A 23,683-nucleotide genomic window follows, 5' to 3' on the forward strand; every position below is an offset into this window, starting at 1 on the left:
ACTGGTTTTGTGTAATGTTTAATTCATGTGATGGGGTAACCTGGAATACATGACAATACTGTACATCCTATACATAGAGCCAGATAAGCCATATAAAGTAAATTTTCTGTAGAATAATATCTTTTTCTGTCCAGTTAAAGCCTTGGAAAAATTCAAGGCTCAGCCTGAGACCCCAGCAAACAAATGCAATCGACCACCCGCTCTCCTAATACTTTGTGCCTGTATGCCGAGCAGGCCGGTGCTGATTCGGTTAACTAGGTCACTCGCACCCTCGATCTTAATTCGCCGAGCAGAACTTTGATTTCTGGCAGCTCAACAAGGCCCCCACAGAAACGGGCTCATTCAGTCGCTGGCTGGAGATTTCCAGGCACCTGTTCAGAGGTGAATGCGTGCAGCTGAAGATTGGATTAGCTGACTTATTCTTGCTCAAAGTGCCTGAATCAAATCAATCAGAGCCCTTTCCTTCCCTGCTCCTCATCTGGGACTTCCTCGGAATTGCAGCAGATGAAAGACTTGCCTGCCTGTTCCCTGGCTATTTCTAACAAAACACCACAACAGCCTTTGATGGACCTCAGAATTTGGCAAGAGAGAGTGTGTTATCGGATGTTTAAATACTTTTCAGTGTATAGTTATACTCTATACTTCATTTATTCACATGATTCTCTTTATTTCAGCTTTAATGCATGATGGAAAAAAATGAAAACATAAAATTACCATGAATAAATCTGCAAAGGTGCAATTAGATTTCATGATGCACGAACAAGCAGTTATGGAACTGCTTACTGCTAATGCACACTACATACAACAAAATAAGCATGGAATAGATAGACATATTAACAGGCAGTGAGGCTGACAGGATCTGTCCTAGACTAGAGTTATTCCACATGATCTGGTTCCTCTGCAATCAGACGGAAGTGCAGGAGCGGGTCAAGTTCTTTGGGTTGATATTTCCAGGTTTACGCATTGCTGAATTAACTCAATTGGATACAACAAAGTTCATCGACCTGTTTACGAAAACCTCACAATGCAACATCCTGTTAGCATCAAAGACAGCAATGGAAGGGGAAAATAAAGATGAAGAGAATGAGGAAAGAAAAAGCTTGTTTTATTCCAGTTTAAAGTACATCTTCATCTCCAGAACTACCACTCCATTAGATAATGATGTTGCAACAGAAACATTTTCTCTCAAATACAGAAAATAAAGAAATATATTTAAATAAATAATGCTGAACACAACAACTTCAACCAGCTACTTCTTGGCACAATGTACTGTATAATTTGCATACATATATTGGCAATGGTATAAATATAGCCTACTTTATGGTCTTTTTTCATCATAAGTCGCATCGGTTTGGGGGGAAATAAATAAATAAATAAATAAATAAATAAAATGTACCTTCCACACGATACATTTGTAAAAGTGCAAAAAACCTTACAGTACATGTGGCAGCAGATACACCTACAGATGACATTTTGACAAATATTTCAACATGCTCGTATGCGTTTGAGAGTACACGTAAAAAAGTAATGCCGAATGTACGCAAATAGAGACCAAACACGTATTTCCAAAGACACAAGTTGTGCCCAAGTTTCCATGTTCTTTAACAGTGTTGCTCATGGCATGGCAATGCTACCTTCACTTGAAATATTCAGTACATGTGACCACCGCTGCTAATACTCCATATTTGAACTGATATCAGTTGTTTAGTTGCTTGACCGTGGTGCTTTATAATGACAAAACGAAAGGCACAGCCTCAGACCCAGTGTCTTTTACGCTGTCCTCATCAAATCAATATCACATCCGACAAAATTTCTGTATATTATTTCAGATAAGAGCATCACCCACTGTTTCATACTCCACGCCAGCCCTTTAATATCTGGGATCGATAATGCAGTATGTTTCATTTCTATAATGTCTCATCTCTTCATAGCCGTCTCTTTCGTACACGTTTATTAGATCTTATTGCTATTGATCTGAAACTTTTCATGTACCAATTCTTTACATCTGTTTACTTTTACCTTTTCATTGACGGAACACAAACACATCATTGTTACAGTGGATATAAATAGTGGTGAACATTTCCAAGTATCCCTGGCCTGACTGCCAGCTGACATGACATGCTCACCCCTGTTGTGCCTCCAGTCCACTAGGGGCAGAGTCTGGAGAGTCCTCTCATGACGATAATCACTTTTGGCTCTCTGCCGCTTGCTTCGAAACGTATTCAGCCTCTTACACAGTCACCTCTGTCTTACTGTTGGTTACAAAGTAGGGTTGCGTGGGTAGGTAATGATGGCTGCGGGCAGTGTGTAGCTCATTAACCTGCTCCACCGTGCACATCTTCCTAGGGCCGTAGGTTTTGCGTCGGCCCGCAGTGTCTGCAGCCTCCCAGCTCCTCAGCATGCCAGGGTTTGCGATGGTATTGGAGCTGTAGGCCATTGCGGGATGGGCCACGCTGGGTTTAATGCTCTTGGGCTTCTGTCCATTTTGCTTGAGGCATGGGACCTCTGTGACGTAGGAAGCTGTCGGCTCCACGCGCTCCATTCTGACTGGATGAAGTGGCAGGCTTCCCTTAGCCGCCAACTCGACCAAGTGGCGGTGTTGCTTGTTGAGGAAATCACCGTTGGCTTTGGCCGCTGATGGCAAGAAAGAGAGGAAGAGTGTTGAGATATCATGAGAAATAAATTTGTTTTTAGATACAAGAGGTTGATTTATACTCTATGCAGACCAAAAAATGCATTAATTGAAATTATGCTGCACAAATAAGCAGTCACTGGGAGGTATTGAGGAAGAAGTAATATAGATGCTATTATTCCTTAATGAAAAAAAAAAAAAAAATGAAATGAAACAGGACTGTTTTGATGCAACAAAACTGTATTTAAGGTGGACACTGTGTGCCAACTGTAATGGCTGTTTTTGGCTGAAAGAAAAACAATTCTAAAACAAAAACTATTGTGATGTCAATGAAGTCATGGCAATTATGATACAGATAAAAGTCATATCATAATTTGTAATTATTTATTAATAATGTGATAATAACTGTGTAACGCGTCATACCCAACTCTGGACATGATATATTAAAATTGCAATGTAAACGGAAGTAGCCACAGACATTTCTTTCCCATATTGTGACGAAAAAAATTATTATCTGTCATTTGTTGATTGGATAGTCAAATTTAAGAAAGCTTTTTATAATGATATAGTATATAGATTAGCCTATATAGAAAATATAGTAGGTCTCCTGTTTCAATGAAAGATAGAATTATGACATTTTTATGACAAATTATGAGCTTAAAACGTGTTCCATTGATGTGTTTTATTTTTTTAAAAGATCTATCTTTCTATTGTTCCCTGCTGGTGGAATGACCTGCCAAACTTGATTCGAGCAGCTGAGACTTTAGCCATCTTCACGAAATGGCTAAAAACACCATCTCTTCCATCTATACTTGACCCTCTCACACTAGCATTCTCTATTCTATTTCTATTCTATCTACTTGTTTTCTTTTTATTAATAAATAAAAATGGACCCCCTAACCCTAGCAAAAAAGTAATATATTTAAAATACATTTACAGTATTTCATATTAAGTATAGTTCAAATCTATTAACACATGTACTGACATATAGCTCAAGACTTACTGATATAAAAATTATAATTAAACTTTATTTGGAGTACTACTTGTGCACAATGCACATTTCATAATATAGAGCCTAAAATGTGTTTTAATGTCACTATTGATCAGGATTATATGATCTTTGAGTAATATCAGTCTATAAATGCAAGATATTTAAAGTGTATCTGAATTATAATTGCAATAGTTCCACTGTAGCACAATCAAATATACTTCAGTATATCTTTAGTTGGACTTCAGCACTACTTCCGCACAATTGAAGTGCATTAAGCACAAAATTAGCTGTTCCAATTTAGCGGACATCAGGTATACCAGGTTAGTATACTAAAAGTACAATTACAGGGTATTTTCATTAAGTACATAAATAGAATACTTAGCATGAAATAAATAAATTTTAGTATATTTATTTTTCACTAGGGAACACTAGCATTCTCTATTCTTTTTCTATTCTATCTACCTGTTTTCTTTTTATTTTATTATATAAAAATTGACCATCTAACACTAGCATTCTGTATTCTTTTTCTATTCTATCTACTTGTTTTCTTTTTATTTATTATTTTAAAACTTGGTGTGTGCACTGCATTAGTCACAGCACTTATACATTGTTGCTATTATGTTGGTTTGATTGCTTCTATTGTCCTCATTAGTAAGTCGCTTTGGATAAAAGCATCTGCTAAATGACTGAATGTAAATTAAAACGTAAAAAATAGAAATAAAACATATGCATGGATGAATCGTTCGCAATAAAAAACAGCTGGTACACAGTGCACTAATAAGGTCAGTGACCCACATTTCCTTCAGAAACATTAACAACTGAACGCATGTGTTTAGCACACAAGCAGTTAAGGTTTTCAATCTGTGGTCAGTTTGGCCTGTCACGCTCCTTTAGGAGATGCTTCCTTTTACCAGGTGATTCATGTTTGTAAAGGAATCATTACTCTTAGAGTACCAGGCATCCTAGTGTGACTTCCTCAGTCTGCTTTTGATGGTTGGCCGCTTTGACAACCTTGAAGATAAACTTTTCATGCTTAAAATGAGTTTGGTCTTCGGTGTGATAATAAATCTTATTTATCGCTCATCTGCCCCTGTGGGAGAAGACGAAGACGTCATGCACAGTGGACATTTTTCCACTGTTGCGCCACTCACTATATCAGATACACGGATCATCACAACAGACGGGTGAATCAATTACAGTGCCCAACAGTGCACATCCTCAAGAGCCATAATCAAGATGAATCGTGGTTTTGTAACTAGTGCCCCCAGACAGAGTTCAAATATCTATCGGCTCGCAACTCCACGCATGGAGTTAGTGCCACCAGGATCTCAAAGGTGTTTGGTGGGAGGATATTCTAGTACAGGCCTTTATTAGACGCTCCACTTCTCTATGTCGGGTGTAAATCCAATTCTGTGACCTTAGAGATGTGTTTGGGGACTGAGAGAGAAGTATTGATTTGCAGAATTGGGACTTATCAGCTCTAACAATTCTATACCTTTGAGAATTTTCATGGAGGAGGCAATTAAATAAGAAAAAATAACCATGACGCCAGAGGGTGAGTTTTTCTTAGTTCAATGATCTCATATGGTATATGTCATCCATGATGAGGTGAAATTAGAACATTTGGTCCCACTTTATATTAAGTGGCCTTAATTACTATGTACTTACATTTATATTAATAATTTGGTACAATGCACTTATTGTGTACATACATGTTTTTACATTGTACTTACATTTTTAAAAATACCTGCATGTAATTTCATCTGTAATTACATTTATAATTACACTGTTGACCCATCCCTTACACCTTAACCCACACTTAAACCTACCCGTACCACTAAACCTGTCCCTAGCCTAACCCATATCCCACCGCAATAGCAGCAAAAGTGTTTTGCAATACAATATGAACACAATAAGTACATTGTACTTATTTTTTGATGTAAGTACATAGTAATTAATGCCACTTAATATAAAGTGGGACCGAACATTTGGTAGGGGCAGGAAGGAAGCTTGAAGTTACTTCATAAATAGATCTCTATTTAATAATATTTAGTAATCCCTCAACCAGTTGAAAATCGATACAAATATGTGACGGATCAATTGGGTTGAGATTTTAAACAAATCGCAATGAAGTTGGGTGTGGAAGTTTATATGAATGTATCTCTGAGGGGAACTGACTGTCTTTAGAAAAGTTTAGATTGTATTTTCTTTTGGATTTGAATGAGTTTTTCTGAGTTTTCTATTTTGTTTAAATGTTAAAATATTTTATAGTTAAATTAATTTAGAATTTCACAGTCTAGTGCTATTGCTATCTGATGAAATGGTTAGGTTTAATTCAAGTGGGTTGCAAAGATTTCAAGTTAATACAAAAAGAAAATAATTTTTTTTCAATCAAATGTATTAGTATGATTTCAGTTTTTCATAGTTATGTTTTTTTTTCAGTAGCCTGTATACACTGTTTAAGTTTGGAGTCAGTAAGTTTTATTTTAATTTATTTTATCCAGCAATGACACATTAAATTGCTCAATAATGGCAGTAAAGACATTTATTGTTACAAAATATTTCTATTTCAAAAACATTTTGTTCTTTTTAACTTTGTATTTCCACAAAAAAAATATTAAGCGCATAATTTTAACACTGATAATACAACCCAAATTCTGGAAATGTTGGGACGTTTGTTTTTTTTATTTGAAAAAAATGAAAACTAAAAGAATTTCAAATCACATGAAATGTTTTTATTCACAATAAAACATAGATAACATAACAAATTTACAATTTTATGCACAAAATTTGCTCATTTCAAGTTTGATGCCTGCTACAGGTCTCAAAATAGTTGGGACGGGGGCATGTTTACCATGGTGTAGCATCTCCTCTTCTTTTCAAAACAGTTTGAAGATGTCTGGGCATCGAAGTTTCTGGACTTTTGGTGTTGGAATTTGGTCCCATTCTTACCTGATATAGGTTTCCAGCTGCTGAAAAGTTCATGTTCGTCTTTTGACGTATTTTTCATTTAATGATGTGCCAAATGTTTTCTATAGGTGAAAGATCTGGACTGCAGGCCAATTCAGCACCTGGACTCTTCTACTACGAAGCCATGCTGTTGTAATAGCTGCAGTGTGTGGTTTTGCATTATCCTGCTGAAATACACAAGGCCTTCCCTGAAATAGACGTCGTCTGGAGGGGAGCATATGTTGCTCTAAAACCTTTATATACCTTTCAGCATTCATAGTGCCTTCCAAAACATGCAAGGTGCCCATACCATATGCACTTATGCACCCCCATACCATCAGAGATGCTGGCTTTTGAACTGAACGCTGATAACATGCTGGAAGGGCTCCCTCCTCTTTAGCCTGGAGAACACGCCGTCCGTGATTTTCAACAAGAATGTCAAATTTGGACTCGTCTGACCATAGAACACTTTTCCACTTTGAAACAGTCCATTTTAAATGAGGCCCACAGGACACAACGGCTTTTCTGGACCATGTTCACATATGGCTTCCTGGTAACACTTTACTTGAAGGGGTGTGCATAAGACTGTCATGACACCTTCATAATCATGACATGACACATGTCATGAATATGAAGGAGGTTTTATGCATGTTTATGACAACTGTCATTAAGTGTCATTTGCTCAGTTATGTCATTTTTAATGCAAAGATGACATTATTTGACCTAACCCTAACCTACCCCTACCCCTACCCCTACCCTTACCCCTAACCCGAACCCTAACCCTAGCCCATAACAAAGACATCTCAAACAATGTCATCTTTGCATTAACTGAGCGAATGACACTTAATGACAATTGTCATAAACATGCATGAAACCCCTTCATATTCATGACATGTGTCATGTCATGATTATGAAGGTGTCATGTCAGTCTTATGCACACCCCTTCAAGTAAAGTGTAACCGGCTTCCTTTTTGCATGATAGAGCTTTAGTTGGCATCTGCAGATGGCACGGCGGATTGTGTTTATCGACAGTGGTTTCTGGAAGTATTCCTGGGCCCATTTAGCAATGTCAATGACAGAATCATGCCGATGAGTGATGCAGTGTCGTTTGAGGACCCGAAGAACACGGGCATCCAACAAATGTCTTGTCCCTTACGCACAGAGATTTCTCCAGTTTCTCTGAATCTTTTAAAGGTGTTATGCACTGTAGATGATGAGACTGGAAAAGCCTTTGCAATTTTACGTTGAGGAACGTTGTTTTTAAAGTATTCCACAATTTTTTCACGCACTCTTTCACAGATTGGAGAGCCTCTGCCCATCTTTACTTCTCAGAGACTCTGCCTCTCTAAGACATCCCTTTTATAGCTAATCATGTTACAGACCTGGGGCTAGTTGCATAAACTTCTCTATGTTCTAAACTTCTCTAAGTCCCTATGTTAAGACAGAGTCTTAAAAACTAATCTGACCAACTAGCAGTTAGCCAAGGGGTAATCTGTCTTACTTTTTGGATTCAATTTAGACTAATCTGTGTGTTTACGTAACTAAATAAAAAAATTATGACCATTCTTAAAGAAAGAAAATAGATGACTAACTTTTAAGACTAGTCTAAACCTTTATGTTAAACGCAACTGGCCCCTGATGTCAATTAACTTAATTAATTGCTAGATGTTCTCCCAGCTGAATCTTTTCAAAATTTCTTGCTTTTTCAGCCCTTTGTTGCCCCCGTGCCAACTTTTTTGAGACCTGTAGCAGGCATCAAATTTGAAATGAGCTCATTTGGTGGATATAAGTGTAAAATTTCTCAGTTTAAACATTTGTTATGTTCTCTATGTTCTATTGTGAATAAAATATTGGCTCATGTGATTTGAAAGTCTTTTAGTTTTTATTTTATTCAAATAAAAAAATAAAAAAAACGTCCTAACATTTCCGGAATTCAGGTTGTAATAAGAAATGTTTCTTGAACACCAATCATCATATTAAAATGATTTCTGAAGGATAATGTGACACTGAAGACTGGAGCAATGGCTGTTAAAATTAGATTTTAAGATGTATTCAAATAGAAAACCGTTTTATATATATATATATATATATATATATACACACACACACACACACACACACACATATGTTGAGTTTTGCTAATGAGATATTTTTTAAAGCTCCCAAGTGAATGCAGGTCAACTGTAACGAAGTACAGTGACTCCCCTTCAATACAAATCCAGTGATAAAACATCTCTCAAAGCCTCTCATTCTGGGATTCATTAATCATTTGTAAAATATTCTGCGGTAAATGCTATGTTCAATAAGAGGAATAATTTATGAGTTTTGCACAGGAAAGATCCACACGAGAGTATAACACCGTCATGCTAAAATTATCCTTTTGAGTGTACATCCTTACCCACAGCCTTCAGTGAGGCGTATTTGTTGAGCTCTTTTGCCGATTGCTGTTGCTCATAGACATGGGACAGCTGGCTGAGGGCTGGATACGGGTGCGTTTGCATCATGTTGTTTATCTGGCCGCCTTCTGCAAACAAAACAAAATATTGTTAAAGGGTTGCATCATTATTTTGTCTTAATTTACAGCATTTTCTTAGTCATCCCTAATAATATGTCTTGCTTGCTGCTGACTAACATTACTTGGGATTCGCTTGCCACTGATAACAAAAGAGAAACAGACAACTAAAGGCTCTAAAACTTTCTGTACATACAGGCAGATGAAAAAAGAATCAGACTGAACGGATCCAATAACGAGCTGTTTGATATGTGTATGCGGCTAGTGTCACAACCCGGTCCAATCTGCCTCCTGTGATGTGACAGTCAAAGAATAAGCAATGGTATGTATATACAACCGGTCCCATTGATTTCCTCCCTTGACTTCCTCTGGTTCATAGAGATGAATTGTCAGCGGTGAATGACGATCAAAGAGGTGTAACCTGCGTGGCAGAGCTGTCAGCGCAGAGCTCCTGTTGTGACTAATTAATCACTTAGCCCTGCAGCAGGGTTGCTGACACACGTCTGTACTGAGCGCGTGCAGTGAGTCATACCACACCAGACATCGCACAGATTACTGCTCAACAGAGCTTCAGAAAACACTATAGACTACTGTACACGCATTAGTGCTTGTGTTCTCTAATGTTTTTGTCAAATAAAAACAGATTATTTGTCTTTGTTTTGCCAAAGCGTGTGGAAAATATTGTTTATTTGCTAATAGTACATCATTATTTTCAGTTATGTAATGTTCAAAATTGGATGACTCGGGGAAAGAGATACTAAACGCTTTGAGTGCAAAGACTCGTACTGTGCAAACTTCACATGAAAGTCTTGACTGATGTACACTACAGTTCAAAAGATTTTTAAAAATAAAATTAATACTTTTATTCATAAAGCATGAATTTTTCTTGCTCAAATGATTTCAAAGTAATGTTTTAGATAAATGTTCTTTTAAACTTTCTATTCATCAAAGAATCCTGAAAAAAAAGATTATCATGGTTTCCACAAACATATTAAGCCGAACAACTGTTTTCAACATAATAAAAGCAGACCAGCATATTAGAATCATTGGTCACACTTTATATTAGGTGGCCTTAACTACTATGTACTTGTATCAAAAAATAAGTACAATGCATTTATTGTGGTCATATTGTATTGTAAAACACTTTTTCTGCTATTGCGGTGGGATAGGGGTAAGGTTAGGGGCAAGTTTGGTGATACGGGTAGGTTTAAGGATGGGTTAAGGTGTGAGGGATGGGTCAACAGTGTAATTATAAATGTAATTACAGAAATTAATTACAGATGTACTTACATAAAGGTATTTTTAAAAATATAAAGTACAATGTAAAAACATGTATGTACACAATAAGTGCATTGTACCAAATGATTAATTTAAATGTATGTACACAGTAGTTAAGGCCACCTAATATAAAGTGGGACCGAATCATTTCTGAAGGATCATATTACATCAGAGGAATAATTTGCATTGAAAAATATTTACATTAAGTGGCCTTAACTATTATGTACTTACATCAAAAAAATAAATAAATAAATAAGGTAACACTTTATTTTAAGGTGTCCTTGTTACACATTTTATATGTACTTACTATTATAATAACACTAAATTATGTGTAATTACATGCTAGTAACCCTAATCCTAACCCTAACCATATAGTAAGTACATGTAGTTAATTAATATTACTCAGTACTTAAATGCATAATTACACTGTAACAGGAATAAAGTGTAACCAAAATTAAAAAAATTAAAAAAGTATGATGTGCTTATTGTGTTCATATTGTATTGCAAAACACTTTTGCTGCTATTGAGTTGGGATACGGTTAGGGAGAGGTTTGGTGGTTATCTGAAACTAATTACGGATGTAATTACATTTAGGTATTTTTAAAATATATGTACAATGTAATGTATGTACACGATAATTACATTGTATCAAATGATTCATTTAAATGTAAGTACATAGAAGTTAAGGCCACTTAATATAAAATGGGACCAAATAAATTTAGCCTTGGTGAGCATAAGAGACTTATTTGAAAAACATGAAACTTTTGAACATTTATGTGATTCTTCAATTAGAGTCCCAATTCTGTCCACTTAAAATTATTTATCATTTAATTTTAATCTAGTTTTAAAAGACAGTTAGCTATAAACTTTTTTTTATCCAGTCTCTTTTAATTATAAATTTTCAATTACTGATTTGATTACTTTTTCTACTTTTTTTTATTAGTGTTACATTTGCCTGAATTTTGTTTCATTATTACTCTAAAAAAAGTCATATTGTCATTCATTTGGAATATATACAGTGAGGAAAATAAGTATTTGAACACCCTGCTATTTTGCAAGTTCTCCCACTTAGAAATCATGGAGGGGTCTGAAATTGTCATCGTAGGTGCATGTCCACTGTGAGAGACATAATCTAAAAAAAATCCAGAAATCACAATGTATGATTTTTAACTATTTATTTGTATGATACAGCTGCAAATAAGTATTTGAACACCTGTCTGTCAGCTAGAATTCTGACCCTCAAAGACCTGTTAGTCTGCCTTTAAAATGTCCACCTCCACTCCATTTATTATCCTAAATTAGATGCACCTGTTTGAGGTCGTTAGCTGCATAAAGACACCTGTCCACCCCATACAATCAGTAAGAATCCAACTACTAACATGGCCAAGACCAAAGAGCTGTCCAAAGACACTAGAGACAAAATTGTACACCTCCACAAGGCTGGAAAGGGCTATGGGAAATTGCCAAGCAGCTTGGTGAAAAAAGGTCCACTGTTGGAGCAATCATTAGAAAATGGAAGAAGCTAAACATGACTGTCAATCTCCCTCGGACTGGGGCTCCATGCAAGATCTCACCTCGTGGGGTCTCAATGATCCTAAGAAAGGTGAGAAATCAGCCCAGAACTACACGGGAGGAGCTGGTCAATGACCTGAAAAGAGCTGGGACCACCGCTTCCAAGGTTACTGTTGGTAATACACTAAGACGTCATGGTTTGAAATCATGCATGGCACGGAAGGTTCCCCTGCTTAAACCAGCACATGTCCAGGCCTGACTTAAGTTTGCCAATGACCATTTGGATGATCCAGAGGAGTCATGGGAGAAAGTCATGTGGTCAGATGAGACCAAAATAGAACTTTTTGGTCATAATTCCACTAAACGTGTTTGGAGGAAGAAGAATGATGAGTACCATCCCAAGAACACCATCCCTACTGTGAAGCATGGGGTGGTAGCATCATGCTTTGGGGTGTTTTTCTGCACATGGGACAGGGCGACTGCACTGTATTAAGGAGAGGATGACCGGGGCCATGTATTGCGAGATTTTGGGGAACAACCTCCTTCCCTCAGTTAGAGCATTGAAGATGGGTTGACCCGAAGCACACAGCCAGGATAACCAAGGAGTGGCTCTGTAAGAAGCATATCAAGGTTCTGGCGTGGCCAAGCCAGTCTCCAGACCTAAACCCAATAGAGAATCTTTGGAGGGAGCTCAAACTCCGTGTTTCTCAGCGACAGGCCAGAAACCTGACTGATCTAGAGAAGATCTGTGTGGAGGAGTGGGCCAAAATCCCTCCTGCAGTGTGTGCAAACCTGGTGAAAAACTACAGGAAACGTTTGACCTCTGTAATTGCAAACAAAGGCTACTGTACCAAATATTAACATTGATTTTCTCAGGTGTTCAAATACTTATTTGCAGCTGTATCATACAAATAAATAGTTAAAAAATCATACATTGTGATTTCTGGATTTTTATTTTTAGATTATGTCTCTCACAGTGGACATGCACCTACGATGACAATTTCAGACCCCTCCATGATTTCTAAGTGGGAGAACTTGCAAAATAGCAGGGTGTTCAAATACTTATTTTCCTCACTGTATATGTGTGTGTGTGTGTTTTGGCCATGTCTTAAAGTCTTACACTGCTACCATTAACATTTAATCTCTAACAGGCAAAGGTCAGTTGGACATTATTAAGTGGGCTAAGTGTCCTCGTCCCGGTCCTCAGATCTGTGACCTCTCACAGATCTGAGGTGGCAAGATCTGTGTGGCAAGATGAGCACATAATAGTGTCAGCAGTGGGCCATAGCACACCAAGTATGTATTTCAAGTTTGGTGAGGTCAAAAAACCAAATAAACTTCACAAACCCAGAAGAAGCACATATACAATAATAAAAACTGCATAAACACCTTTTTTTTGAACATTTGTTGGATTTTAGGCCAAAACGTTCCTGTTAACCATACATGCTGTTCATTTTGTACACCACAGATTTTGCGGCCTACTCTTTTGAAAATTTGACAGAAGTAGCAGATAAGTGGGAGTGATCCCATGCTTGGTTCTATTCAATTTCCTGGGTATCTTAGTGTTTGTTTTGTTTTGTGTAAGAAGCTGACTCATCTCCACTGGGAGAACTTCCTCCCAAGTGTTTGGTTGCAAATTGCCTTTACACCATCTTCTCCTTGTGCTATCGCTCTCGTCATGGCAACACAAGTGTTTGTGCTCTGTTTGCGGTGCATGCAGCCAGCCTCTTGTATGGTTTCCACCACCCACGTGCTATGAAAGCTCAGTGTTTGCAATTGATGGACCTTCGGTGTTTGTTCTTGTGTTTTTGAATACCCCATCTTTACTAGCCCGCCGAACGAGGAAACATTAACACGCATTAATTAGCAATTGTTATCTGCTGCTGAGGAGAAAGATGGTTTTGTTGGGATCGCATCCAACTTTGCAATTAGTGGACTGCAGTGTGATGGAGCGGGTTTAAATACAGGCATGTAAACGGCCTATCACAGCCCACAGAGGATAATCCCTGTCAAGTGGATCTAATACAGACCTGTAGGGGCGATTCTAAGATTTTAGTCTAAGTGCACTCAGCCTCCGACCTGAACATGAGCTCATGTAGCTCAGAGGAACTTTTCTCTCTTGAGGTTTGAGAGGTTGCGAGCATGAATCTTGCTCAACAATATGACAATATGTCAGCCAGTGTTTATGGGAGTATTTGTTTGTATTTTATTTTATTTTCTGTGACACATCACTAACAGCTGTATGATGTCACCTATATATCCAGGTCTGCTTTGACTGGAGGGAAGGAGGCTGGTGTGAAGTTTCATCCTGAAGAAAAGATTCAGCGAAATGACAGCTTACAGCAGTTGCTGTTTTCAGCAAATTTGAAGAGAGATAACAGATTTTTATAAGTGGTGACAGCTGAGTTTGTCACAGTTTTTGAGTGAGGTAATGAGTTAAAAGAATAAATATAGTCTATGCAAACTTGCCTGCTATATTTATCTAGTGGAAATGTATGCATGTATATAAATAATGCATACAACAATAAGACTAGTGTGCTGGCCCTGGAGAGTGTTTATGAATTTCTAATTAGATTTTGTATAATTTCTAGCTTTTGCTAATTTATTTTTTACAACTTTTTAAAAATAATTTAGAATTTCAGGAAGCTATTTTTTTTTTTTTAAAGAAAAATAAGTTAATACTTTACTATAGGGGCCAATTCTCACTATTAACAAGCTGTTGTCATGAATCCTGTCCGTGTTCTTCTGTCTGCTTTCCACCAGAGGTCGCCTTCCGATTACACTGATTCTCACACTACACAAACTGTTACACCTTGCCCTGGACTACATTTCCCATGCTCCATTGCACTGATTGCAGTCTCACCTGCAGGCAATCTCACACACTTTAAATAGGAGGCCCTAATCACTATTTTAGGGCTGAGTATTGTTTAGTGTTTATCGCCTATTGATAGTTACTTTACGGAGCCAGTTCCCTGTTCTAGTTTCTAGTTCTAATCTTAGTCTATGTAACTGGTCCTACTCGCCCCGTTCCGAGCAGGTTTCGAAACGGTCTCCGGCGTGGGAGGCGGGCACTCTAACAAGGAGGCTAAAGACCACGGCCACTAGCATTAGCTTTACACGCACAGCTCTTACTGGCCTACGACAGTTACATCTAGTCACATTGTGTTGCCTGATTGCCTGTTTCCTGATCATCTGCCTGTCTTGGATTAGTCTTTGTCTTGCCGTTTCGGACTCTGGTTGCCCCTCGTCTGGACTATAGTCCGTCTGTTGGATTTACCGTTTGCCTCACCCTTTGGATTACATTTGCCGTCGATTGACCCTTGCCTGTTTTCCGGACTACTCTTTGTCTTGTCTTCAACATACCTGTTTGTCATTGTCTGATCCATGCCTGTTTTTGACCACATCTTTTAATAAAAGCTTTGCATATGGATCCGCACGTCTCTCTCAGTCATTCCGTTACAGTTGTTTATAAGAATGCCTGTTATTAACATATTGGCTGTTTATTAGTACTTATAAAGCACATATTCTTCATGACCATATTCTACATCCCTAATAACAACTACCTTACCAACTATTAATAAGCAGCAAATTAGAAATTTGTTAATGGCGAGAATTGAACCTTAAAATAAAGTGTGACCAAAAATTGTAGAATCTGAAAAATGTTAATAATTTTACCAAAATAACAGATGTTTACATTAGCCCACAAAGGCAATATAATATAGCTGAATTTACACAGATGACCCCATTCAAAGGTTACCCATCTGTTATCTGGAAGTACTTTGGCCTACTGTTCTTCAGAAAATCTTCCAGATCCTGTACTGTCTTTGGTTGTCCAGCATATTCTGCATATTTAAACCCTTTCCAGCAGAGACTGCATGATTTAAAAAATCTTTTCACACTGAGAACAACATAGGGGACACAACTATTACAAAAAGTTGTAAACATTTACTGATGCTCAAGAAGGCAACACTGTGCATTAAAAGCTGGGGGTGAAAACTATTGAACAGGATGTATGTGTGTCATTTTGTTTAGTAAAAAGTAGTTTAAAATGTACTGTATTTCAATGACTGCATTTCAGAAGCTAAATAAGATGGATGTTTCCCAGAAGACAAATTAAGTACAATTTGCCCTGATCATTAAAAAAGGTTTCAGTCCTCTCCTCAGCTCTTAATGCATCATGTTGCTTTCTTGAGTATCAGTGAATGTTTGCTCCTTTTGTTAACAATAGATGTGTATGAATCAAACATATTTGAACTTTTCAATTGGTTTATTTGTATAAATTCAGTTATTTTGTCTTGTGGACTATATGTAAACATATGTTATGTGAAATAGCTTATGTGCAGTACTAAATAAAAAAAACAAACATGCTAAATTTTTTGATCCCTCTTAATTTCTTGAAATTATTAACATTTTGCAGAATCTGAACATATGACCACAACTATACTCTGTTTAAGTGGCAGGGGCACAATTTATTAAATTTATTTTGTGTTTTAACTGACTTGATTAACTTGACCAGCACTGTTTGGCACTATTAATAACACCCATTCAAACAGACAGATAGCAGCAGAGGTAGAATAGAAGTATAAGCTGCTCAGAGAAAGTTAGGTCACAATTCATTTTAAATGTGAGAAGATGGCACAATCCTGTGAAACTGCTGCGGATGAGCGATAGAGAAGCAGAGTGTGTGTATGAAAGCTGTTTGCTTCTATCAGGATCCGCTATTGTGCTCTAAATGGGCTGGCCTGAGGATGGCAGAACGTTTGCTTTCTTTAAAAATTAGGTCAAAGTGCACTTGATCATATAGGTTTGCTTTTAGTGCTGGACCTCTTGCCTTCTGTGTACAGCTACTCCACACTACCTGACACATGACAAGAGGAGAATGATAGTGTGTAATTTTATGTACACTTACTGGTCAAAAGTTTGGAATAATTAAGTCAATAAATGTCAATAAAATGAAGTCACTTATACTCACAAAGGCTGCATTTGATGAAAAATAAAGTAAAAATAGCATTACTGTGAAATGTCATTACAATTTAAATCAACCATTTTCTTTTTCAATATACATTAATTTATTTATTTTTAAATCTTAATTATTCCAAATTAATTTTTTTATATTTTGCTTTTTTTTTTTAATATGATGGCAAAGCTGAATTTTCATCAGCCATTACTCTAGTCTTCAGTATCTCATGAATACTGCAAAAAGAATCATGGTTTCCCAACATATTTGGCAAACAATAATAATAAGAACCATAATTAATAATTGAGCAACACTAAAAAATTCATAACTGAGCACCAAATCAACATATCAGAATAATTTCTGAAGGATCATATGAGACTAAAGACTGAAGTAATGACTGCTGAAAATTCTGCTTTGCTATCACAGAAAAAAATTACATTTTAAATTATATCAAAATAGAAAACGGTTATCAAGTTGTAATAATATTTCACAATATTGCCATTTTTTACATTTTGATCAAATAAATAAAAAAAAGACTTCTTTTAAAAACATTAAAAATGTATACATTGACATGATTCCACTTGACTATGACTGGAGGTTTAATTAACACGATCAAATAGATAAATACTGATAAAAAGAGATCAGTTTTTGCACAAAGGGTAAGACGACAATTCAGTATACAGTATAAACCTTATTAAATATCCATAAATTTGCCAACACTTTTAGAGCGTGTGAGATTGGACTGCTTGGTGTTATAAACACTGATGTCCTCATTATCCACTCCATATGTTTATTTGTTCACTAGTGCTCATTAGACATGCAGGATGCTGCCTCTCATGAGAGAACGCCACAGAAATCCACACAGAGTCATTACCAACAACCTACAAATGTCACCGTATTGTTGCATTTCAAACTGACAAAAGATGAAGCACGATATATTTCAGATCCACAGAGCTGATATGAGAAAAAGTGTGAATTAAAATTGAGAGACAGGCGGGCACTCAAAATGAGAAAAGCATGTGAAAATCTGATTGTAAATTTTTTCCTGCAAACTCACCACAAAAATGAAAAACAGTAGCAATTTATCAATATTTATTGTTATAATTATATTTATGTAAGTGAGTTTTTTCATTAAAAAAATATGTAACTGTAATTAGAAGTCCATTCTTATTCTGTGAAAATAATTCAGATCCATTGAAATTAAAACAAACGAATAAAACAACTTGTTTTGCACTTACTTGGAAAAAAAAAGAGATCCAAAATGTTTCAGGGTGCCTAACCCTTGAAAACATAATATCTTAATAAAATAAATGAATATATGCCTCTATAAACATCTGTCTAGATTTCAAGCAGACAAATGATCATTTTGATGGATGCTATGAGTGAAACAACATTGGATTTTGTCTTTACATACTGTATGTTCAAGGCCACATAATGGACGTAGGTTCTGAAGGTAATCTATTACAGGTTCAAAAAACAACTCCTCATATTATGAAAGGAAACATCCAGGCAACACCTGAACACCACTGATAGTCTAAATGCTCCACTGAGTCAGATAAAGAACCACCCAAATATCATTCAGCTAACTAAATCCCCTTGAAAATCACCCGTCTCTTTTGTAAGAATGCAAAGGTTTGCAGAACAGCGTTTGCCTCAGTCATGTCACCCTGTCTCGTTCCAGCACCCTAGTTAATACTTTATTGGCCTGAAAAATAAGGCTTTTATTAGATGTAGCACCTGAAGTTATGCATGGGTGTTTTCCTTCTCGTATCTGGGTCAGCAGCCTCTTGTGTGTCTAAAACAGCAGATAAACACTGCTAGACTTTCACTGCTGGACAGTGCTGTTATAATAGGCCTGAGGATATTAAAGAAAATGATTACACTTTCGTTTGGCAGCTTCTGCTATGCAATTTCTGATGAGAAAAGTCAAAATTGCTCTGCTCTCCAGGAAACACTTGAATCAAGAGGATAGCCATCAACTGAATGGGACAGCAGACACGTTGTATACATGCCCTATGTTCACTGCAGCTGTTGATTGGTAAAATGTCACCAGTTTGATTGGAGAGATCCATCAGTCCTTGTTAGATGCATGATGGATGGATTTGATCGCCCTTCCACCTTTGATTTGGGGTTTTGTGATAAAGGCGATGTTAAATGACACTCACAGAGGTAATGGGGGATCTATCTATCTATCTATCTATCTATCTATCTATCTATCTATCTATCTATCTATCTATCTATCTATCTATCTATCTATCTATCTATCTATCTATCTATCTATCTATCTATCTATCTGTCCATCTGTCTGTCTGTCTGTCTGTCTGTCTGTCTATCTACCTTTCTAGCCTTTCATTATGCTGGGGGTGCAAGCCCACTCCAATGAAATTGTGTCCATATTTTGACAGTCTTTTTTAATACTGTTTTGGATAAAAAAATCATCTTTACCTGCAGCATTGAGTCTTTCACAAGCTTTTTAAATGTTTTTAAAAACTTTCAAACAAGCTTTTGTCAGCATTCAAAGGTTTCATTGAATAATTTATTTGAGTTTATTTGAATTTTAGTTCATTTTAAATGCTTTTCCTTACATTTAAATTTGAACGGCAATTCTGCATCCGGTTCAGTTCAGTAAATCAGAGTTTAAAAGGCATTCTCAATTAATGTACACAAATATCCCTTACTCTGCCATCTGTGGGCATTGCTGACGTTAATAGCATCAGGCAAATAGTGCAGAATTTTGTGAATAAGATGCAATCTTATGCTTAATTTACATAGAAAGCGCGAGTTTTTTTCTGCTGAATAGAATGACAGTTTTTCAATTTAAATACTCACACCACAGCACTATTTAATAGAGCAGAGTATTTAATGGTTGGTTAAACTCTGTTGCACTGAAATGCCGTAAGTGATGCAAATGTGACGCAACAGTGACTTCGCCCCAGGATCTTGTTTACATTGCTAGACCAGAGTGAAAACCACAAAAATAGAAGATTTTGGGATTTCTGCAGGTGAAGAAAAAGGTGTTTGCATCTGCTTTACCATCTGTCTGTCAATCAAACCTATGCCATCTGTTTGATACCCCCATTTATTACTATTAATAAATTTACTAAGATTTATTTTTGTGTAGCCATCCGCTGCGTCTGCATCTGTCTGAATATCCCCAGACTCCTCGGAGTGTTTTGAGGTTAAATATGTCAAGGTTATCACAAAGCGCATAGACTGAGAACAAGTCAACAATGTGACTATAAGATACCTTTCGAGTTTCTCATTAAAGATGCAGGAGGGTATTTCGGGAGCTGCACATCCCTCTGGGATGGAAGCGGCAGAAGGGCATCTGAGCTTGCAAGTGATATCTTCTGCAAATCAGAGAGGACTATTCTCTGCGTGTCTCCCTCTTGCTCTTGACATTAGCAAAATGCAGCCATGGCAGGAAGAGGGAAGCACAGTGATTGCCAGATGTCAAGTATCGTTGCCTGTGAGGCACTCATTGCCCTTGCTGTGACACCAATGTTTTGGCGCTTTTGTTGTATGCTTTGGGTATGACTGAGGATGTGGACAGTGAGGTCATATAAGGCTATTGTTAATTAAGTCAAACTTTGCTTTTATCTTCAGGTGTTTGGGAAACTAGAAACATGACAATTAGAATGTGATGGATAAAGAATGCAGAAAATATTCTGGAATATAAAGCAATTTGGGCATGAAATAAACAACTGCATGTCAGATATTAAGAAAGTTCTGTTAACTGTTTATTTGCAATGTATGTTTTTGAAACTTTTTTATTTGCAATGGTCTTGGGTGAAATCTACAGTAAGAGTAAATATAGACAATTGTTACTCTAAGGTGATATTTCTAACTGATCTTACTCTTAAAAATGACTTTCATTGGTTTAAACTACTGCCTGATTTTTTTTTAAACTAAATAAATAAAATAAAAGGGCTGTGGCGCACTCTACTGTTTGCGAAATGGAGCTTTGTGCTCGTGTATCCTACCTCTTGTCATTTGGCACAAATCCAAATATTCCATAATATTTCCATATTTGCGATGTATCCGAATGCTAAACTATTATTTATTATGTAAATTATAGGCTTTGTACTTCAGTCGTGTTCCAACAGTGACACAGAGGTGGGAGCGCTGATGTTTGGTTCACTGTATTTTATTTTGATAAAGTACCAACTGTGCTGTCAAGTTAGCTATGCTGGAACTGATATGTTTTGTGTTTGTGTGAGTCGGTGCGATCACTTCAACTGTTTCCTTATACCAGCAGAATAATGCATCACTGTAAAAGGTCTACTTTTATTTATGTATACTCACAATGAAAACAAAACATTGTGCTTTTGTAAAATAATAAAAACAAATAGGATGCCGCTTTCTGCCATTTGAGTTTCCTATCTGTAAACAAATTAAGTCACAAAAATGAACTGAAACTCAGCATATAGGCTACGTTACATGTCACACTGTTTTTTCCCTTGTTTATCTGTAACTAAATCAAATATATTTCAAGTATTTATTCCTCTTATGTATATATGTACTGCAGATTTTATATATAGAACATTATAATTTAATATAATATTTAGTATTTTCACATTTAGGTGGAAAAATGGTCATTTCTACTACTGTCTGCTCAAAATAAATGAAAAGAAACCTAGCATAGTAGATTTGTTTTTTGTTTTTTCCTGTTGTAATGTAATCGTATTGAACTGTGACCCCCGAACCGAGGTAAGTACTGAACCGTGACATCTGTGTACCGTTACACCCCTAATATATATATTTATATTAGTGGTGGGCCGTTATCGGCATTAACGTGCTGCGTTAACGTGAGACTCTTATCGGGCGATAAAAAAAAATATCGCCGTTAATCTATCCTCAAAGTTGGGTTGGGAGCTGGGTCTATACTACGCAAGCTATGATGACTTTCACCTTGATATTTTAGCGCGGATGTATACCTAGCCGAATTGCACTGTAGGGGGCGAGAGCGAGTCTTCGAACCTGTGTGTATGTCTAATTACCACATCAAACGTGACGTGCTAACATGGATGCAGCTATGAAGCCGCCGGGTTTGCTTCAGGGAAAATTTATTTTTAAGAAACTTCCCAATGGAAATCGGCAAGTCATTTCTGTCTCTACGTTACATGGTCGCGCTCTCTGTATCGCGCGCACAGCGGAGTTCCGCCCCGGTTCGCCCCGGTTCGCACACACACACACACACACAAACGTAAGCGCACACACAAGTGAACACACTCCCACTCCTATTTGTAAATATTAAGCCGCAAAACGTCTATTTAAATATGACTTCTGTGTGTCTCTGTGTTAATGTATGGCGCAGACGCATGGGTTTGTTCACTACTCATACAGAAGCCCACGTGACGCTTGCAGCGATATTAACGTCTGTCGTCTCACTAAATGAGGACATAAATACATGAACAACATCTCAAGAACTGCTCTGAGAGTCACTTCATGAGCATTCGAGCGTTTCATTTGAGAAAAATTATCCTCACGGCAACCCGTCAAAATAAAAGTTCGGTTTCACTTGAAGACATTGGGCAGAACGTAATAGGCTACTACTACTAAAACTATTAAAACCTTATCTTTAAAGAATAATCATACAATGTCTTCAATGTTATTATCAATATTAAATTCTTGATGACTGCTAGTTGTTTACTACTAGTAGTGAATTTATTCTGATCTACTTGGCAGAATTCAAATGAGCCATTTTAATCTAGATTAATTCCAAGATTACAGTGAGATTAATCTAGATTAAAAAAATTAATCTATGCCCACCACTAATTTATATAAATTTTTTATCAAATATATTGTCGTGATCACATATTCACAAAGTCCAAAGTGCTCTATATATGCCTCTTCCAGACCTCGTCTCTTGGTCTCTCTTTATTTGGCATTATTTTCCAATAGAAGGATCATTCCCCGGAATGAGAAGAGGTGACAACAGCACTATTGAAGAAACGGTGCTGCAAGGCAATGGATCTCGTGCCGTTAAATGAAAAAAAACTGATGCCAAGGCACGTTGTTCTTCCAAGGGTGAAAAATCCTTGTAAAAGGTAATCTCATATGGAACCTCAATATCCCTTTGAGTAAAGTTTGAAGCTCTTTTGCCAATGGAGAGCACGAGAACATGAGAGTTCAAGAGATGAGAAGCTTATGAATATCATACATCACAGCAGGATTACAGTGAAACACACTGTCAGAAATAGCTTTACAAAAATCATCTGTTAATTGCATATATTAAAAAAATGTTATATGGAAATGTCATGTGACCTTGTGTTGGAAAAACATATAGTTTATGCTTAACTTTGTTTGCTGAGATAAGTTATACCAGTGGTGAGTCTCAACCCAAAAACTGGACATGGCATGTTATGTTCGCATGCCCTCATTAATTTTTTTTTAATTTTCTTTATTCCCTTTTGGTGTTTTTAAAAAGAAGTAGGACAGGAAACAAGCACAACAACTTAGGGGATATCCTAACTAATAGTGGACAGAGACTCGACCCTGATCGCAGGTCTGTTCTGAAAGCAATGCTATATTGAACATGCATAGTTAGGACAGCAAAATAAATGTGCTTTTAAAAAGGAAAATAAAATGCTTCACATATCTGTTGTTTTTAGCGTCAAAGGCTGTGTGTCCAATCAAACTCGGCACAGTATTTTGGCACAAATTAATTTGTCACTTGGCAACATGCTCTCATCCTTGGAAAAACAAGATCAAAACCCATGTAAAGAGAAACAAAAACATCAGATAAATCATTGCTTTTTTTTTGCATTTACAAAATTGTAATTTTTTCTGTTTTACACTGCTGCTCTAAAGTTTGGGATCAATAAGATATTTTTTAAATGTTTTTGCAAT

At 36.8% G+C, this 23,683-nt stretch overlaps 1 protein-coding gene across 1 annotated transcript in view; it reads right to left on the minus strand.

Moving 5' to 3' along the window:
* Positions 1–1,084: 1,084 nt before the first annotated feature.
* Positions 1,085–23,683, minus strand: part of shisa9a (shisa family member 9a) — a 34,003-nt gene continuing 11,404 nt past the window's right edge. The window contains exons 3-4 of the mRNA XM_058794369.1: positions 8,971–9,096; positions 1,085–2,634 (exon numbers count right to left, since the gene is read on the minus strand). Of these exons, the coding sequence (XP_058650352.1) occupies positions 2,231–2,634; positions 8,971–9,096 (530 nt within the window). The 3' untranslated portion in view covers positions 1,085–2,230. The remainder of the gene's footprint in view (positions 2,635–8,970; positions 9,097–23,683) is intronic.

The sequence above is a fragment of the Onychostoma macrolepis genome, chromosome 12 (assembly GCF_012432095.1).
Source record: "Onychostoma macrolepis isolate SWU-2019 chromosome 12, ASM1243209v1, whole genome shotgun sequence".
Taxonomy (NCBI): Eukaryota; Metazoa; Chordata; class Actinopteri; order Cypriniformes; family Cyprinidae; genus Onychostoma; species Onychostoma macrolepis.